The sequence below is a fragment of the Temnothorax americanus genome, unplaced genomic scaffold (assembly GCF_048541705.1).
Source record: "Temnothorax americanus isolate GAGA-0224 unplaced genomic scaffold, ASM4854170v1 Scaffold5, whole genome shotgun sequence".
NCBI classification, from domain to species: Eukaryota; Metazoa; Arthropoda; class Insecta; order Hymenoptera; family Formicidae; genus Temnothorax; species Temnothorax americanus.
This window is the reverse complement of record NW_027509657.1, coordinates 6476366-6497556: the sequence shown is the minus strand read 5'-3', so window position 1 is coordinate 6497556 and position 21191 is coordinate 6476366. Positions and strand designations below refer to the sequence as shown.

General features: G+C 46.1%; 1 protein-coding gene across 2 annotated transcripts in view; it reads left to right on the top strand.

The window, feature by feature from the left end:
• Positions 1-20860, top strand: part of Knockout (Stork-head domain-containing protein knockout) — a 72446-nt gene extending 51586 nt beyond the window's left edge. The window contains exons 4-8 of one of the 2 annotated variants that reach the window (XM_077418031.1): positions 12167-12622; positions 14927-15133; positions 15593-15756; positions 16223-16702; positions 16918-20860. In XM_077418031.1, the coding sequence (XP_077274157.1) occupies positions 12167-12622; positions 14927-15133; positions 15593-15756; positions 16223-16702; positions 16918-18090 (2480 nt within the window). In that variant the 3' untranslated portion in view covers positions 18091-20860. Of the gene's footprint in view, positions 1-12166; positions 12623-14926; positions 15134-15571; positions 15757-16222; positions 16703-16917 lie in introns of both variants that reach the window. The other variant, XM_077418029.1, reaches the window with a different exon arrangement.
• The last annotated feature ends 331 nt before the right edge of the window (positions 20861-21191 follow it).

The following is a 21191-nucleotide window of genomic DNA, read 5'->3' as shown; positions in this document are numbered from 1 at the left end:
CCTTCTCGGGATGGAAAGCCGATCGCCGGGGTGCTCTCCACACGGCGCGGCGCGGCGCGGCGGCGCGCGAATCGTGCGCGAGTAACTCGGCACTCCTCGCCGAACAAGTGGACAATGTTTCAAGAGAGATCGTAATATCGCATCGTATTACGCGAAAGAAAATCCATCCCGGTCGCGCGCGCGCGCATGATGTATGTGCGCGATGCACCGAGAGTATCATTTCCGTAATCGGAAATATCGTCGCGTGCATCGCGACTTTCGTATTCTTTTTGACGGGAACGTTGGAGGCGAGCGGTTGATCTTAATGTACTTTTCATCCGGTGGGTATATTTAGACCGCAGCCTAGGCCGCGAGAGTGGCGTATATATAGAGAGGTAGAAACGGTAAAAGTATAGAAAACAATATAACGAGCGCGATACACGCGTGGGGCGTGTAATACGCGAGACGCGTATACATGTGCGTATACACACTCATTTCTGACTAACTGTTCCGTGCGGCGGAAAACAGTTTATGCGTTTTAGCGAAATACGGCTAATACGTGGGGGGGGAGGGGGGGAGCGTGCGAAAGATCTCCGCGCCGCGCCGCACCGCGATTCATTTAATTGACTTAGAGTGAAACCTGCGCTTTCGAAAGCGACGTCTCGTAGTTAATAAATTCCCGAAAACAATGCCATTGTCACGGCTTTCTTATCTCTTCCGTCTTATATCGGGGCATATATCAACGTCCTTGAGAAATTGTTTCCTGCGCTATTTCCATAATTGGTTTAAATTAAACAATTTTTACATTTTATGCACATTAAATATATATATACAATACGAAATATGACGAAGGGGAAGGAAAAAGATATACGATAAAATGCATTTCGTTTTCACACGAACCGGCTGGGATTAAGTCGCTTATCAGTAGTCTCGATGAAAACGCGCCCGCCGCAATAAAATCTCTGAGACGTCCCGTGCACGCGTGAAATAATCCCTTTGCATATTACACTTTCTCAGCGGCAGTATCCAGTTCGGTTTAAATTTGTCGCGAGAACTTTATCTTCGTTCGCCAATGCGCGATCGAGATATCTCGCAAGGCACTCGGGATAAGCTCGCGCGCACCGTCAATGGTATGCGCGCAGGTTGAAGAACATTGGTTTAAAACGCATACGGAGAGACGGTAAAAAGGACGAAGGACGAGTCTCTTGGGTTTCTCGTGATTTTATATGCGAGTGAAATTTATGCCGCGTTCGGCCGCGGCAGTGCGGGTCACAAAGTATCGCCGAACGTTAACCCGAGCGGAAGTTGTACAAGGCGTTTCAGCTTCTTTCGTACAAATACCTATAGCCTACTGGCTGATGTAAATAAAAATAATGAAACAATTTCTCATCTCTAAATACAGAAACGCTTCATTAGAGAAATTCTGATAAAAATATGAAATGCAAAAAAACTGTAATTTTATCTTCCATCGTTGAAACGCTATCCATCGATATCCCGATACAACTTTCTTTCGTCACCCTAAAAATTTTTCTATCAATCTTGCTAAATCTGAGATATCTTTGATAATTATCAGATGAAAAATGTCTTTTCTCTTGTCGTGGAATAATTCAAAGCTTGCGCGGAAAAAGGCTGAAACATCCTATAGAGTGGCTGGTGGAGCTTATGAATAAGAAATAACCCGGCAGGCCAGGCAAAGTCGGGCAGTACCTCGTACCACGTCCGATTATCCATGAGAACTGGACCGTTCCGGAGAGCTCTCGCAAGTATATCTCTCTCTCGTCATCTCGCTCTCTCTTTCTCCCGCGCCCGCCACCTTCGACACACACAAGCGAGAGGATATATATTCTCTTTCTCCACTTGCCTGGGCGCCGATCGTCGCGAAGCGCACGTAGGTATCGCGCGCGGATCGCGGCACCGGAGTGCCGTCCGTCTGGCGCACGGTTCGCTCTGAGAAAATGTAGGGAAATTGGCGCGTCGGGCATCACGATATCGCGCGACTTTCGTTGGGGTCGACGATAAAGGACCCGGGCTGGAATATATAGCGAGATGTCGTCTAAGGGGAGACGGCATAAATTCGCCGAACTACCTTCTCCGTTGCATCTCAATCGCGCGCGAATTCCTGTCGTGGAAGTTTGATTAGAATCGCGGATTCCCGTCGCGAAGAGGCGAAAGTAAAAGGCGATACTTTCGTATTCTCGGAACGATCGGACGCATAAGATAAAAACGTCCCCCGGTCATTTTAATAAATGCTCTTCTAAATGCAAAGTGCAGCGGTTCCGCGGGCCGTGTCGGTATTTTCTGAAACGGCTATAAAAGTTGACAACGTTTATCGCGCGGGCGGTTTTTAACCGGTTTCCTCTATTCGCGAGAGACGCGCGCGCGCGGATGTCCTTCGAAAATATATAGGCATACGAAGATGCAGTTTCGCGACTCACGCGGACGCATGGCACCACCGCCCGTCGGATATCGCGTGGCCATTCGCGTTGTTAATTTTTCGCGTGGGTATACGATCGCGTTGCTATTGTTAGTAGCCGTTAAGGAAAACGGGTTTCTTCAGGTGAAACGCGAACCGTAGGTTCATTACGGCTAATCCATTACAACGACGCGATGTTACGACGTGGAACGAACATGAGCGGCGCAAAGTATCAAAACAAGTCGTGCCGCAAGATCGTTTTTATATATATAGTCAAGTTGGAACGACTTATTTCTTCATCTCGAGATCCCACGGTCGCAGGCTTTCCCTGAAAATATGATTTCTGGATTTCTTACGTCTCGTCGCTCTTCTCGAATACCAACTCGAATACCAGTTTCGTAAACACTTCGTGACAAACGTTTCGGAATAATGAAGCGAACGAATGATGGGCGTTGGACGAACTCGTGAAATTGCCGGTTGAAAAGAAAAAAAAATCTACGATCGCGCGCATCGGCGTTACAGCGATGACGACGGGTCGTAAGATAAATTCTGCGCCGGATTATCGACTTTAATACCGCGCGTATATACCGGTTTACATTTAGTTCGTGTGGCGTGCGTGCGTGCGCCGGACGGGCACCTGAATCGAACGGACATTGTCGACAGCATCGGTATCGGGGACCACTTAGGCGCTGCTATACGTGACTTCGCCCGCTTGCATTCGCCCGGAATTGCGCGGCGACGCGATTTCACACGTCCTGGAATCCGATTTAAGCCGAGCACGAGGTCGTACCGCGCGCGCGCACGTTTTAGAATTGGAAACCCGGTACTCCGGTTTCTCTTCGCTGCATTCGTTATTACTTCACTCGCGATCCCTGCCGGCGACGTAAGTCGACGTGCGAGACGCGGGCGAGAATCGGAATATTTGCCAATCGACATCAATTATTCCGTCCGTGCTTGGATTTAACGTACAAAAAAAATTGCTGTTTAGGTAAAACGAAAAGTTAATCATGGTAATTTTCTCAAGAATTGTTATAACCGTTTACGACGAGAGACGCGTCGGGTCGTCGACACCGATTCGGCGGCTTTGTTCGACCGGGCAATTCAATGTGGCGATTACTTCTTATAGGCGCGACCAACCGCGAGAGCGACATAATTACAAAGGTGCGTACCGCCCGTTCATAGAGGCGACGAAAGGCGTGGTGGCTGCGTTTGTAAACGTCCACGTTGGCCTCTGCGAGCGTAAGTCGCATTACCTTCACATATGTAGGTTAATGTCAAGAGAGTACAATAATCCGCGAATATATCTTCGGCGGTGATCGATGACGCGCCGCAATCGCCCATTCTTCCGCGCGGAATTGAAGACGCTGCTTTTAATTTACGACGACGAAAAGGAGATTCGCCAACGTGTAATTTGCGCTTTAAAAAGGATAGGCGGCGATCTCTTGAGCCGAAGTCGGCTCGATTCACCGCGCCAAAAGAAATACTTTTTGCGGAGTCTCTTTTTTTTTCTCCTAAAGGAGCTTATCGTCTAATGATTTTAATGTGTCGATCGTGTATGACTCATCGAGAATTCGCTTATTTACTTTGCGCTCATCGGGGACGTTAAGTAGCCCGCCGGAGAGAATCCAAAGGTAAATTAACGGCGCAATTAAACGAGATGAGAGATTAGCGGTGCCGTCTCGCCGTTAATATCGCGAGGGCGGCGTTTTTAGACGTTCACCGTTGTATTTACTGCCGCCTAATCTCCGGTTAGTGAATTTCATCACTAGCAAACAGTCGTGACATTTCACCTGTGTGCTCCGTTGGCCTCGATAGTCAAGCGACCACATTCGCCTCTGCAGATAAATACGTGCATCACTTCCGTGTTACCTTATGACCTACCTTAGCAAGAAACCAACTACAACGAACGTGGGCCCTCCTGTTATAATGTTCCTCGACGTGTGATTTCTTTTTATATAGAATAATGTACACGACTCTTTTCGTCAAACTTTGATAAGTTAGAGAGTTGAGCAAAAAGATTTTTTGTTTCAGGAGATATTAAATAATTTCGAGAAGGCGATCTTTACATCAATAATTTCAGACTTGACATACGTATATGTGCATGAATCATTCGGACAGATCCCTATACTCCTCTCATAGCCATACGTCAAAATTTTTGAAAACGATAATTATTAGTCTACTAACGCAACAGAGCTATCTGATATCGATCCTATATTCCCAACAGCGTGGATAATTCAATCTGGATAAAATATTGGTAAACGCAAGTATAGTGAGCCCTACAATCTTACCCAACTTGTTACCCGAGAAACAATGGGTATATAAGAATAATATAAAACTTTCTCGATTGGGAGTGGCGGGTCGAAGATAGTTTGTTCCCGAGCGCGATGCAATGCCTCACCGCGCGTAGAGAAAAGCTTCCTAATTATCATTAAAACCGCACCGTCTGAAACCGGCCACCACAACGAACACAACGTGAGATTTACTGCTCGAGGGCCGATCCCTTTCGGTTCAACCCAATTACACCATTATTGGTCGTGATCGACGATGAGGCAACGAAAATCTCAAATCTGTATGTTTCGTGTATATGATATAATGTATCTTGCTACATATTGCGTACAAAAGATTTAAATCGCGATATATATTAATAATAAATTTATTAGGGCTAGGATAGTTAGATATATACTGTCCAATTATATAGCGAAGTGGACGGGCGCGTCGAGTGATCGTACTTGCAAAATGGCTCGTGTCAAACGCGAGAGCGAGCGAACGGGCTGCGCCCTTATCGCCAGGAGAACGAATTGTATCGGCGCGGCGGCGGCGCGGCGGCGCATGATGCAGCAGCGTCGAACGGCGGAATCGAGGCTACGAGTCGATTCTCATGGCCTCGGCTTATATCGTCTTTCCGACGAACGAAAAATCACACGACCCGTGAGGTCGGGATTTAAATCCGAGCGCGATCTAGTCGTCTCCGTGCCGCCGTTGGCGATCCAGGCGAAATTTAATATCACCGTAACGGGGATTCGCGCGCGGCTCCCGCGACAAAGAAAGAAAAAGGGATCCCGCGCGCAAGCACGCGCGCGGGCGCGCTCTACATCGTTTCCCTCTCCCTCCCCCGTCTTCTGATGCAGTTCTCGTAGGCGAAGGATTAAAATGCCTCGCATTGTTATGCCGTCCTGTTGGATACGCTAGGCGGGTGTAATACGAGAGGGATATATAGCGCGCGCGCGCGCGCGCGGAACCTGCATCGAGAAACGATATACGAGGAGGCCTCGGGATGGAAAGTGGCCGGTGTGTCACGACACTCTCCGTATGATCGTTTGCGATACCGCCGAGAAGAAGTTATCCAAAGTTATACGCATTATCGCGCGGCGTGGAAGATGAATTTTCTGACAATGACTCAACTTCGACGCGGAGAAAAGAATACTTGACCGCAATCTATATCGCGATGCGCGATGACGCAATGAACAACGGCGACTTCTTTTTTTTTTCTGCATATATCTTGCGACACGATTATCCTCGCAATAGCTTCGCTGCGTATTGTCTCCGATAATATATGCGCTCGCGCATTTGCGTACATCTAGAAGCATCGACGCATGCAATTTGCGGACCCATGTACGCGCGCACGTTTGTGTGTGTGTGTGTATACGTATGTGTCTTCTCGGAAAGTTAAGCGGCTTATATATTCGATGGATGCGAGAGGCCTAGAGAAAGTCCGGCGTGTATACTCTGTTTCACGTATACGGATGATAGCGCGGGGAATACACGAATATGTTTTGGCGTTATGCGCGCCAACGTCTCCGTTCGGAGATGATAAAAAAAAGAAATGTAAGAATATTTCTCGCTAATAATTCGAGATGACACTTTACGACGACGTCTCGTCGGATGATTAAGGACACGCTACCGAGCTCATGAAAGCTTTATTTAAGGCGGCAGTTAAATGCGCAGGTATACCGCGCTGTCCGCGCGATATGTCGTCATTCACCACCTGCGTAGGACCGTAGGAATTCGCAGCGAATGACACACACCACGTGCAGGTCGTAGGCGTGCGCGTGGTGTAAAATGCACATTATTGAAAAACTGGGTCCTGCGCGAAAAACAGGTACTCTCCCGCGTTCATCGTTGAATGTAACCGTACCCATGTTATAATACGATATTCAACGATAAATTATGTCGTATGTAAAAAGATATTCCTGATTTCGCAATAACCAGAGGCATTCGTATCCGAGAATTTAGTTAAAAATTTTTTATTTTAATCAAATTAAATCGGAATATTCCATAAAAAATTCAACGTCGCAAGATATTTCCTTTGCGATGCGAATCGTCAACACTTCTTATTTGCAGATTGGATATTCGCGAGGTCGCAGAGCCAACCGAACGATGTTTGAGTTAGCCTTAGGCAAAGATCATTATAGACACGGTGTGTTCATCATTGTTGTCGAGTGTCGCGCACAATGTCGCGACCCGGATTCGATAGCGGGATAACTCTTCGAAAAGATCACGATCGCGGATCATTTGCCGTGACGTTCTTGTCAGAAGTTACCCATCGGTACTCGGAAATTATCTCGCGTTTGTAACTGCAAAGCGCCTTCCAAAAAATAATTGCGCCGAGATTTCGTATCTCGTTAGATATACAGGCCGGATAATTGTACGACTTAATTTTCGGAACGATGCAACGTGAGGCGCATTGTATGCAACAATCCACCGGGGATCGTGGAATGACGTAACGTGTACACGGGGAAACGATCCCGAGACGTGGGCGCACGTTCGTGTTTTAGTTCGAGCTCGCGCGTTCGAATTTAATGAGTGCTCCATTTCATTTCGACTCGCTCCTCGTGTTCCGTGTGTCACGACGAGAATTCCGCGAGGCGCGTTTGCTCTCGCGGCAGGAAAATTTATTTCCGACGGTGCAGCAGCAGCAGCAGCAGCGGCGGGAGCAGGCAGCGGAATACCGGGCACACGCGCGCGTGTCTACTTATTTATAATTGACTTGTGCCTGTTACATAACTATATACGTTCGCATTCCGCGCACGGATAACAAAACAGTCGGTTAGCGTCTCGGCGGGATTATTGACTGCCGACAGGGATGCATAAATCCGGTAGGAACGAACGCGAGACCCGGTCGTGCGAATCAGACATTAACTAACCACGCCTTGTCCGAAAGGATTGCAGATTCTTTCATATATTTCATCCTTCTTGTGCACGTGAGAGTTTCGCTATCGACAGCTGTGCTCTCAGGACCGAATCGAATCCACCAACGTCGACTTGTCAGACTTAAATAAATCATTCAACTTTATCTGTGTGTATCATAACTAACGTTACGAAAGAAAGAGGGTCGCTCAATTTACGCGACTAATATCCATTTTTACCAATGTAGATTAACTTTAATCTCGGTTTAACTTGCTTTCTATCTTTTTCTAACTCTTAGAACTAGGAAAAGATGACAGGTAAGTTAAACGGAGATTAAAATTAACCTGGATTGATAGAAATGGACATAACTTTGATAAAATCAACTCTTACGAATGTTCCTTTAAGCGTTAGTCAGAATCAGTTAATCTCCCGTTCCTTTTTATCAATAAAACAAAGAGAGGAAATCAATTAAACGTTCGTCAGCTTTATTTTATTATAATATTATTCGTGGGAGTGTAAATTCGCGTCCGTAGAAAGTAAAATGTTCGGTCTTATTTAACCTTCCGGATAAATGCAGTAGGTACCTTTTAGAAGAGTGAAAAGGTAAAATGGTTTTCGCGGTGCTGTCAACGCTGTTATACCGTGCAATCAACAATCTAACGTATATGATTAATCTAATGTACGATTTCCGTATTTGCTCTCGCGCGCGCTGACGCAATCCGGCAAAAAGAGACCGACGCGCGGCGCGGCGTAAGATAAACAAATTAAATGAGGGAGAATGAGTCGCTGGAATCGATATACCTATAGCCGGAGGTACAAAGTGGCGTCTTAAGGATTTACATATAATCAGCGCCGGGGATTCGTGGAGAGTATATACGCGACTCAAAGGTCGCCTTGTTACGAGGTGATTCCTCGAGTGGCGAGTGGTCTTTGCCATTTCCCATGAGCATAGCCATAAAGGCGGCGGAGGTCGACCGACCGACCGACCAACCAACCGACCAACCCGACCAGCCAACCAACACGATGGATCACAGCGATAAGGATATATGCAGCGTGTACTGCAGCTTGTACAGTACACCGGAAGTGATCCCACCGCACTCGCGCGCGCGCGTTTCGTAGAACGGTCCGAGAAGTAACCAGTCTCGTCGTTCTCGTCGGCAGCCACCGTCTCTTGTCTCCGCGTTTCTGCATCCGTCTCTATTGCCCGCGCGGTGATATTTGTCGATATATTTTCGCGTGGGCGCAGATCGACCGACCCGAATGCCAGTCAGCTCTCTACCTTTTACTTCGGTACGCCAAACGAATGCTGTCTACGTGGGCAGCGCGGAGTAGTATTATAATAAAGTCCCGCGGAATGATAGAAAGGTGCAGGATGCTAATAATAGCCTTTCGCAGGGTCGCCGCAGGTCGGCAGGTGTGTGCCTTCGCGGTATCTACTGTTCCACGGATCGGTGTCGTCGACTTCGCGTTTGTTATTGCGAGTTTCGTGACGTAGTCATAACTCGCAGAACTCGAACGAGTTGAGAGAGAAACGTTTCAGCTCGCGCGCGCGCAATAAATGAAAAAATAAAATAAAATAAAATAAATGCCAAGACGACTCCCTTCTCCCCGATCCAGTTACCTGATTTTATTTAGAGTACTTTGTGCTCGGATAATAAGAGCGGCTTTGTATACAACAAAATGACATTGCAATATCGAGATCTGCGATCGAGAGAAAGCCGCAAAACGATAGAGCGACGCAGAAATCGAAACAGCGCGTCGATGCGAGATCGATTCTTTTAAATTCTACCCATAGGCATAGACGAGTCATAAAGCGTAGCCTATAACAAAAATAAGAATAAACCGTTAATGGCCATTTGCACAACCGCTAGTTGGGTGGTAAATGTCCATCGGTCGTAAATCGTCCGGCCCGATCGGTGAGGCGGTCTTATATCGCGCGCCGCAGCGTTGGAACAAAACGACAAATGGAAGCGGTTTGACGCATGCGGAACGCTTTCCGGAAAATTTATGACGCGCGTCTAATTGTCGGCGTTCTCGGCGTATGTCTGAAATTGCGCGCGTACACCTCGACAGTTTAATTTCAAGAGTAAAACAAGGCTGAGATTTAAGCCGCGTTATCCGACGTCATCTGATCGCCCCTTAAAAAAAAGATCGCTCAAGGATAAGAAACGTATGTAAAAAAAAAAAGTAACAAACGAGGCAAAAAGTCTCGCGATGTCATGCGAAGATCCGTCCTCGAGAGTTTTGTCGCGACAAATTCGCACGTATATATCTCGTCGGCCGACCTCTCGAATTCGGAGCGCGCGCCGATAATGAGCGCGAGATAACGCGCGCGGAGAACACGTTCGGGACACGTTCGGGACGGGATTCTCACGACGTGGTGCACGGAGTCGGCAAGCATCCACGCCCCAGAAACCGACGTATCGAGTTCCATGATCCCGCGGCCTCGCCACGACGTTCGTCTTTCCAAGTCTGTCGTCGACAAAGCTCCTTGAAAAATGTGCAACGCAACCGTGGTAGGTACATGGCTCGTTGCGCGATTTCCCGGTACGATGATGTAGATCATGTTTTTTTTTTTTTTTTCAGCGCGCTCGCGGGATAAGATCTCGCTTGCGCGAATGAAACCGAAACTGGCCGCTCCCACGCGAGCATTAGGTGCCGCTTGTTGTTGAAGCCTGAGACGCGATAATTCAATTGACCACGCGATGTAAATAAACGACAATAATGTACGAGATCGAGAAACAGTCGAGATAAAAATTCTCTCGATTACCGTAACGTACTTTGCTGAGCGTTTAAAGTTTAAACGAGATTGCAACGTGTACCAGAAACGAGTATCTTGAATGAACAACGATACTTCATTCCATTAACTAAAGAACTAAAATATAGACGCGGATGAACGCGGAGCGTGAGAATAATTTCGCTAAGTAGCCGGAGTATAGAGTAGTCGAAGTCTAAATGGGTACCTTCATATTCAATGAGCATCGAGCGCGAGATGTTTAAGACGAAAGTGGAAGCATTGCCGAGGCCTTTCGCGTATGACCGGGCTTTATGAAACACGTATCAAGCGGAGATATACGTCAGCGTAGAGGCGGACAACGAGACAATAACTTGTCCTGTCAGCGAGATGCCCCGAAAGAATATAAGAGCGAAGGAGAGCTAGGAAGGCGGACTTATATTCGGCCTATTTACGACAATTGTTTAACGGGAGCTCGTGAAGCGGGCGTTTTCTACACGTTGGTTACACGCATAATTGGAGATCCCGCTCTTTCCCGTCTTGTCCTGTCTCGCGAACAACAAAGGCAACCGTTGACAGACGTGCAGGGAAATTGCAGAGTTGCGCCTTAGAGAGGGCGGTCCCGCGATCGAGAGCTCCTCTCCGCCGCGCCGCGCGCCGGCTCGCGAAACCTCTAATTATATGCACGATCGGTAGAGCAAGTGGCTTCGCGAGTGCATTGTTGAGTCCTGGCATACTAGCCGCGATTACATTGATTAAAATATTTCAGCGATCTAGAAGAACTGCATGCCTCAACGTCGACGTCTCTCGGCAGTCGACTTTCTCGTCTTCAAACTTCAAACGGAGCTTCTCTATCGGTGGAAACCTTTAATTATAAGCGATCAGACAGCGATTTCACAAATAGACATTTTCTGTGCGCGCGGCATATCGTTTACGGATTGGAATAAAATATTTTATCGCGGATAATATTACGATACGTAGGCGAGCGTGTTTCACGTTGACGTTGGCATTGACTTTCTCTGTATCGACTTCGAAAGGACATCAGAGATTCGTCGCACGGACGAAGCGCGGGCCTCGCGGGGAATTTCGAGATCCTGCCCTCCCCCTGACTCCCGAGTTTAGAATAATCCATATTCTTTTTGTGGGCGTGAACCAGATGTAGGAGAGCACGCAGTCGCGGTGTCGCCAGGTTACCGTCAAACGTGACTGGAAGAATAAGAATTTCGATTCTCCCGTAATACCCGAGCCGTTGCCTCCCGGGCTTAATAAATTCCCCGTCTTTTTCATGTTCGCCGATCGCGTTTGTTCTTCGACTTCATTCGTGGAAGGAATTCGATTAATTCGTAATTAGAATGACTGTATCTCCGTTCTATGAAACCCACGATCACGAATGCGGCATAAAGTTCAACACGTGACTCTTTCTCATCGCCATGTGTTTCTTAATGAAATACTTAGCGGTCGTTACACGTATGGAAATGCGAGCAGATTTAGAAAGGCCCTCGATTCTAGAAAGGCTTCAACATGAATGTAATTTAATTTGAATATGTCACCAGATTTGTAGACCATGAGCAGCTATTGCGTTTCACCGGCGGTAATCTTGAAAATTACGTAATCGCGTAAAAAGACAAACAGAAATTTACTGCTACGGCGATAGGAATAAATAGGAAATATAAAATTACGGCGTCATCTTATTGCTTATTATCCCCGAGGGCGCTAACGTGACGAACGGTCGTAAAATCCGGAGCACTATAACGGCGCAAAATTGGTATTTGAGGCATAAAGCAAGTTACGTAAAGTAACTCGGCCGGTGTTGATAACTCGCCGTTCAATTAATTCCTAGAAAAATAACGCGGCCTCCGGATGCCCGGGCGAGGATGCTAGCGTGTTAACCTCGAGCCTCTCTCGTTTTGCAGGTGATATAGAGGACTGTCTAGTGGCTCCAGTTTCCCAAGGTCAGTTCACGCCGCTGCCAGAAGCCTTGTGCTGGGCCATTCTGGAGCTGACTTCTCAGAGGCAGGCGGCGACCTTGGACACCCTCAGATCAGCCCTGAGGAATGCTTTCCCGGCCATGCAGAGGCCCAGCCGAGAGCTCGTTTACGACGCGCTCGCCAAGCTCATGCAAGAACGAAAGATCTATCACACGTCTCAGGGCTACTTCGTCGTAACGCCCGAGACCAAGAGGCTTAGACGCGACTCCGGTAGCTCCAGGCGGTGTTCCAGGGACGTGAACGGGTCCAGAGGTCAGGGTAGCATGCTGATGAGCAACGACGAAGCGGTGGCACTCGTACACGGCGAGATGCTCACTCTGCGAGACGGCGATGTTACGCATCAGGCCGTACAGACGAACCTGGCGGACGTTATTTGCGGAGGTAAGACGAGTCTTGCTAATTATATTCTCTGAGCCTGACATCACTTCGAGCCGTTCTTTCAATAGACAAAGTCCATAATTGTTAGCGGTTCGTGGTGTACGCGCGATGACTTTGAAGAAAGTTATTCGCCAAAAATTTCCTTCGCCACTTTTTTTTAGACATGTCAGTTAAAATGTGAAAACATGAAGTAATGTAAACGCTGTGTTAAAAGAGACAGACTATTAATCACAAGGAGCATAGATATATGTTATACGCTTCCACGAGGAAGTTGTCGTGCAAGAAGCTAATGCCGTGAAAATATCGGTTATATACATCGCGCGCGAAAGATATGGTGTCGAGCGACGGCGCGATTAACGTGCTTTCGTCTTCATTCAGTAAGTAGTAACCGCGGAGTTCTTCGCGTCTTATTAGAGTGTCGCGTATCCCGTTGTCTCCTGCGGTGCGCGAGATTTATCCACGAGGGAAAGTTTTCCCGTAACCATGTTTCCCGTTGAATCGCCGCGCCGCGCCGTCCCGCGATATCAATCGCGATAGTTAATTTATAACGCGTTGCCGATCAATTTAACGCGTTAGCACCGTTTCCACGACGCGGGATAAACGTACGTGGGACCGAAATTATGTTTCAGGAAAGTACTAAATATAGTACGACAGAGTGGAGAAATTCTAGTTGTTAAATAACATACACCTATAGTCGCTGAGAAATTAATCGCGCAGAGAAATTAATGTACGCTGCAGGCGTAACATAAAGCGTACGGAGGTGCATTACTTATAATGTGCCTCGCGTAATTTTTGCGAAACGTCGAGGCACAATGACAAAAGGATGACACGCACAAAAGATGAACAGATAAACGCGCGAGGCTCAGGATCGATGTCGCCGTGTCTCGTCACGAGAGGATGCGCAGGAAGCCGGAGCCCTCGTAAAACTCGCGAGAACGAACTCGCTCGCCCGGCAGACCGGTCGGACCCAGGCAAACTCGTTCGGCACGTGTTCGGGAAACGTTCCGATTGTGTCCAGGAGGAGAGCAGTTCGCTAAGCTGCTCACTCTCCGAGGCCTTTTTCTGCCGGCGACTCGACGGACGGGTCGGGAGAGCGTTTATGTTGTTGTCGTCCTTGGTAGCCACGCAAGCCTCGCCGCCGGAAGATCGTCGATTCCTCTCGCGACCGCGTACGAAAAATCAGCGATCTTAATTTCACTTTTTGTCCACGTTCGCGGAAATCTCGGGGAGGGACAACGCTCGTTTCCTTCTCCGCCATATGTCCACTTGTATTTTTATTCCTGATTCTTCGTCGTCAGCGTCTCTCTGAGCCAAGGAATCAGCCGTGCTGATCCCCGATTACACATGAAAAATCCTGACGCAATTGTCGTTTCGTTTGTCGCCGCGACATAAGTTCTCTTCTATCTACGGTTTTTTATCGTCTTTAACAAAAAAGTTCTCGCGTTTCGTTATACATCGGTCGAGACCTTTTATACTTTATACCACTACGCAGGCGGAAGTTGCTTGCGGTGTGTCTCTTTTCGTTCATTTTTTTTTTTTTTCAACGTGCGTCGAGTACGCCACGCGGAGAATAGAACCGCCGGCGCCGGTATCAACATGGAGCACGTACGAGAACGAGAAGAAATAGGGAAAGAGAGATAAGGAAAGAACGGCTTAAGGAAGACGATGCTTGGAAAGCGTTTCGCACAACCGATATATTAGCTATTGGTCACGACATTGTCTACCGTTACATACGCTGTCGACATCATCGTGGAAAGGGGGGGAGGGGGGGAGACAGGACCACATGTATATAATCTTTCTACTTTTCTCTTGCTCGTTTCTCGACTGATTCTCACGCTGGTAACCCACTCGTCGTCGGGCAGTAACGTCGGCGTATCGCCCATGGCTATGTACCAAGATGAAACTCTCTGGAATGAGGGTATTCCACTTTTTTCTTTTTCTTCATTTTTTAAGTTACAACGCGCGCCTCACTCACGATATTAACCCTTTTAACCGGAGCGACGCGTCGTCTCGGCGTTCGGATATATTTGTACGTGCGTCTCCGCGCGCCACGTATAGAATTTACTCTTCCTAGTCGATCTGCCCGATGTGGTACACCTTAATTTTCCCGACGCGCACACATGAACACATTTTCCACGATTATTCGTGTCTGACAGCATGACTGTCAAATCCCTAAGATAATCGTCAACTTGTCAGCATATTTTTTGAACATTTCATTCGTTTTACGTATGATATATATAATTATTTTCTATAATAGTATGTAATGTAATAAAGTGTTAAAAACAACTTTGTCTGTTTCTCTTCCAGGAAATCCCAACGACAAAGTCCTGTTCGCCAGGTGTCGGTCGATGCCCGGCCGCCTCGAGAGGCGACACTCTCTGCGGCTTTGGGGCTCGGCCAGACGTTTACACAGAAGCGGAAGTTCACGGTCCCTACCGCGAAGACCTGAAAGGAGCGACACGTCTTCCAGCGCGGAATACGCGAGCACGGACAGCGCGCCTCACAGTCCAACCAGTGAGTCTAATCGGGAAAGGGATTGCGTGGTGATGGGTGACTGCTTTAATGGGTGATGGATGAATCGGTTTTATTAATAAAAATGCTCTCGATTGTATATAATTGTCCTTTCAGAATTTCGGAGCTTTTAAACGAAAATTATTGCGTAATTATATTTATATTCGCAGGATGGGATGTTCGAATGATTATTACTTTTGCATTCTGCCTTGTGGACGGCTTTTTTTTAAATAGTAAATTGCTTTGCGCGACTAACAAATGTCCCAATTATACTAGGACAATTATAAACAATTATAAGCTTTGCGAAATATCCCAGATATATAGATAATATTACAATCCATGCAGATCGCAGCTTCTTAGTCACCCCGTAGCTGGCAAGCCCTTTCTCGATCCTCATTGTCTTCTAACAAAGCGCAACAAAATCTAAATCCCTTCCTCAAGGCTTTTCTGGGATTTTTTCAGAGAAGATAGGCCTGCTCTCCAGGCTCTTTCGGCGGAGCACAAGGAGGAAGGGCGCACCGTTAATGGGCACTTTCAGTGCTCAGTATCCCCCCACCGAGTGGTTTAATCCGCGCGTCGTGCATTTGCATAGCGTTGCCACGCAGACAAGGGCCGCCAGCCCTTCGGTAAGTTGCATACAGGTACTTTCCAAGAAGAACTAGCAAAACAAAACTTTTTACACAATACTGCTATAGCTCCGCAAGGCTAATTAACCGGTTTCCCCAACAATTAATAAGAATTCTTGAAGCGACAACGTATCGAGCTATCAGACCCTAAACTTGGAAATTTAACCCTTATAGAAATTTAATACTGTAAGTGATTATTTGGCTAGTAATTAATTACTTATTTTGAGTATTAAAATCATTAAAAACAGTACTTTTAATACTCAAAATAAGTAATTAATCACTAGCCAAATAATCACTTACAGTATTAAATTTCTGTAAGGGAATAATAATAATAATAATAATAATAAACGGAAATAGTACAAACGATTCAAATAATTTAGTTAGAATTGAATTAAAGGAAAATAAGAATTTCTCGGTTGCAAAGAGTTTTGGATCAGATTGAAATCAGATCGAATCTTCTTCTCAGATGATGGAGGGTTTAGACCAGTCGCAGGCCAGTTTCCAAGTGTGGGATGACTCGAGCTCGGTGCGATCGGCCACTTTACCAAGGCGACATCGGCGCCAAGCCAGCGGTGACTCCTCGAGTTTGTTGGCTAATTCGACGCCAAGAAGCTCCCGAAGGCATCGGTCACCATGCTCCACTCTGCCGAGATCCAAATGCTCCAGTTTGAGCAGATGCACGTCTAGAGCGTCCGTTCTACCGCCCAGCACTACCAACCAGGAGGGCTATCAAGCGCGTAACCTGACGCAGAACGATAAAAACTCGACGAATTCGTCGCCCAGCAGAAGCGGCGGCAGCTCTGGTTCAGTTAGAACGATAAATGCCAGCCCGGCTAAGACGGCCACGTTGGGAAGGCCCAGCACTAGGCAGTCCAACTCCAGAAGACCAAGTCACGATTTTAGCAACAGCGGCACTAAATTGGCCAACGGTTCTCCGCAGCACAAGGTGGATTTATAACTCCGTTATAAATATGTAAAGACTTGCATGAACATGTATTTTTCATTAGAGAAGAAAAAAACTTATAAATATTTCTGTCCGTTATTTAAAAATGTATTCAAAAGTTCAAAATGTTGATTTTTAGATAACAATTGAATGATTAAGATTTGTAATTTTGATATAATTTTTTTTTTATTTTTGAATAAGAAAATTTTTATCTCAAGGTGCTGCAAAAAACTTCGTCTGGTCATTCGTCTCACTCTAGCGGCAAGTCGATTTCCAGTACGAAATTGACCTGCTCGCCATTGAAGACGGCCACGCTGTCGACGAAATCGTCACCGCTCAAAGTCGTTCAGCAAGGTTCGCTGACTCCTCTGCAAGAGGCGCAGAACTCGATAACCCTTCAGGTGTCCACCAATCTGAGCCCGTCGTCGCAGGAGCAACGGACGATACAGAATAGCGTGACTCTGGCTTCGAACACGAGTAGCACGACGACCATTTCCGGCTCGCCCGGCACGAAGATCTACGTTCACCAGAATAACTCACCGATGAGGTCCGTAATCACTTTCGAGAACGGCACGGTGAAGACGAAAATTGCCGAGAAGGAAGTCATCGACTGCAAGGAGAAGCAGGAGAGGGAGCTGGTGGCCGAGAAAGCCTTCAAAACCCGGGTGGACGACGAGAAGCTTTTTAAATCGAAGCTAGACGACGAGAAGCTGAACAAGCCGGTCAAGGTCGAGCGTCCGTCATCCCTCTACGCGTCGAAAGAGCCAAAAACGAGCCTTTTACTGTCGGAATCTGACAAAGAGAACAAGCCGAAAGTCGAGGACGAAGTGCCTAATAAATTAAAACTGACGAATCGCCTGAACAATAGTCAGGCCCACCTGATCGACGGCTCGACCAACAACGTCGACAAGAACGCCCTGGTGCACGAGGCCGCCGCGTTGTCCACCACGAAGAACACCAACGACGCGATGAACAACTCGCGCAAGCTTAGCTTGTCGCTGTCGAAGGACGCGCTGAGTTACCGCAATCTACTTCATCCCGGCTCGAAGAATAATATCGCCTCGAATCCGCCGTCGCCCACCAAGTCGTACGACGGATTCGGCGGTTCCTTCAACGACGTCTACATCGAGAACTTCGAGACGGTGAAGCAGCAGCGAGCCCCTCAGGGCTCCGAGCCCAATCTGGATAAGACCGTGAGCCGAGGCTCGGATCTGCACTCTTATCCCAGTCTCAGCGACATGCAGGTGCAATTTACCAGCCTGGCGGCGCAGAAGATCCTCAAGGGCTGCCCGATTAACAGCGTCGACACCTTGGTGGAGGTGAACATGGCGGCCGCCGATAAGCCCAACAACTGCGACGTCACCGTTCATACAGATTTCGGCCTCGTTTGAATTTCATCCCCCCCCCCCCTGAACATCCGTCGATTATCGTACCACGAGGGTAGGGACAAGGGAGCTGTCGATCCCCTCGCGTCCCACCCGAGCATATTACGTCCATGAAAAACAACGTGCCTCGAGGCGAGCAGGATCGAAGAAACGTCACTAACGCCTTGCTTCTCATACATGAGGATAGAAAGCTACTTATTTTTTTATTTTTGTTTGTTAGTGGAAAAAGGCCACGGCTTGCGTAAGAATATTACACACGGAACACGCGTAACAGTTACCAGTGATCTGTCGCTTACGTATACATCTCTCCTCTCTGTGTCTTTCAACGAGCATCCGTGTTCCCGAACAATCGCTGTGCCAATCTTGTGCTTATATTATCTGAATTAATACGACAAAATTTTCAATCTCGCCTATTATCGAGCATGAAATCCGTTTCTTTCAAAAGTGCTATCCCGAAATAATTTCTCCATGATCAAATTACTAAATTATATTTTATACATAATATAGAAATTCAGATTGTCGTGTAAATCGTGTAATCCAAGTAACAGACGGGTACGAGATGTATTCTGTACTCAAAATTGCGTTGAAAAGATATTGAAAATGCAGATCTCTTTCTTCAGTTCGTTGTTAAGGCAATCACCGTCCCACGTTTTCAAAAATACAGGATCAGCTTTTGATAACTCGAGTATGCGTATACCCGAAGAAATATATTTAACTCTTTTCAAGACTCATAAATTCATGGGACACGCGTGCATCGTCGTAACGTCGGTGGTTTTGCGTCGCTTTACTCGAGTTAAAGCGATTCGTCAAAGCGACAATCTCACGTACAACGGTCACGCGCGACCCACGGAACAAACGAGGAAGAGGTGAAAGATCTTTCCGAATTAAAGCACTGCCATTTTTCTACCGCGTATTTATACTCTTCGGATATTTTTCATATTAATTTCTATGCCTACGCGATAAAAAGACTTTCAGGCGTTTTCATATAGCGAATTAAGACAAGACTAAATGGTACAGCGAAGTTTTGTAACGCGATGTAGGCAGAGATTTTCTTGTAAAATTTCTTCGGACGATAAAATGTGAATTAAATGATAAAACGGAGAATGCCTTTATCGCGCGTTATTAGGCGCGTCATTAAGCGCGAGCAGCTGACAAATTAATAGCAATACCGTCCCCCAGGAAGCCCGGATAATGTAGAAAAGATCGAGAACGATCTTGCGAGGGTCGCGATTCTCGCTGCGCCGCACACCGCGGAGATTTGATATCAAATATACATATATGTTATACATAGTGTAGAAGAAGGGCGTTTTCTCGGAACGCGGCCGCGCGGTACCATTCGCAATTAGTGCAATCGTAAATCTGTAAGTGCCAAAACTTATATCGTAGTACTTAATGACCGACCGCCTTAATGATTCCGTTCGCGCGACGACTTCGCCGGCGCGGCGCATTTATATTCGGCGACGACGGTGACGATTTCGGTCAGATTTCAATCTCGAGCAAACGCGCGAGAAAAAAAGAGAGGGAAGTAATCGCCAATCGCGCGAAGCCGTAGTCTTAGAAAAAAAACAGGTAGGCAATTAAGCGAGTACGGCACGAGAGATGAGGAAGAGAGAAGAGACACATGCCCGCTTTGTACATTTCATACTCTGTACCGCAGATTAACCGATCGACGACGTGGGTTCGCGATCGCCGTTCGCTCTACACGTTTCAAAAAACGCCGACTTTCCGCTTATGTTACGCGCTTTTAAGTCACCTATCATTATCGACGAAATAATTATAAGTCGTATATGTCAATTAGTGTGCCACAAACGATTATTATAACTTGCGAATTATTATTGTTACGGAGCTACAACAATTTATTATAATATGCTATTGCAATCTGTATGAATTATTATAATTGATTTTTTTATAACGGTTTAATAATAACTTAAAAAATATATATATATAGAACGCAATTTTTTAGCGTCCATTTCGATATAAAAACACGCGCAAAGAAATTTAAAATTACAATTAAAATAGTATGTGATTAAAAATTTGTGAAAATGTTGAAGGATGATACTAATTGACGGCGAATTAAAAGTTTGATTAACTTAATCGGTGATTAACTTGTCAAGTGATACCATTCCGATAATACGCGAATAGAATATGTTTAAAAAAATTGGAAATTTTGCCAATTAAACGATTGATGTCCATTTCTATCAATGTAAATTACTCTCACTGTTAAATATTAATAAAGGATAAAATTTAAACCAATGCTTAAGTTAGATAACAATTCGTTCTTTTTAACTACCATGTCGAAATTTATTATTTAAATACAAAATAGTAGATATTATTTAAACTCACTGGACAGTGGAGTATAGCAATAATTAAAAATTACTTAAATTAAATATAATTTAACGCTATAAATTTAATAGTGTTTAATCTAGATTTAACTGATTTAATTATCTTTTTTTCTTAGACCTAGAAAAAGATAAAAAGTAAATTAAATCGAGGTTAAAGTTAGCGTAGAAGTGGAACGTAAAAGTCGCCGATTAAGTTAATCGAAAAAAAATTCGAGCTGAAATTAAATAAGTTAATTGAAAATTCGATCTCGATCGAATGAGACACGAGAGTCATACTTTCTCGGAAAAGTCGGCGTCCGCGAGCGGCGAAAACGTTCTTTCGAATCCGCGCCTCTTTTATTTCTTATCAAAACTAACTTGTAGAGTATCGCTGTATAATCTCACGTATCATTATAACAACGAAAGTATATGAGTAATAAAAGAGTTGAAAAAGTTGTCGTGTTATTAATCGCGCTGTTAACGCGCAGAATCATCATATATATAGCACTTACCGCTTCGGTGTTCGAAAAGTTTTGTCCAATCGCAGTCGCAGCCGCCGTGACGATGAAAAGGCCGGGCCGTCTACGGGAAGCAGGAAGCAGGAATCGTCGAAAGCTTCTCGATCGGCAGACTCGGCTCGCCACGTCCTGAAAATCGAACGAAATACATATTGCAGATCACGAGGAATCTACTTCTCTCACGTTTGGCTCTATCTCTGATTACCTTTTGCCACTTTTAAACGCGCGTTTGCACTACGCGACGGACGAGCATCCTCTTTCCTCCTTC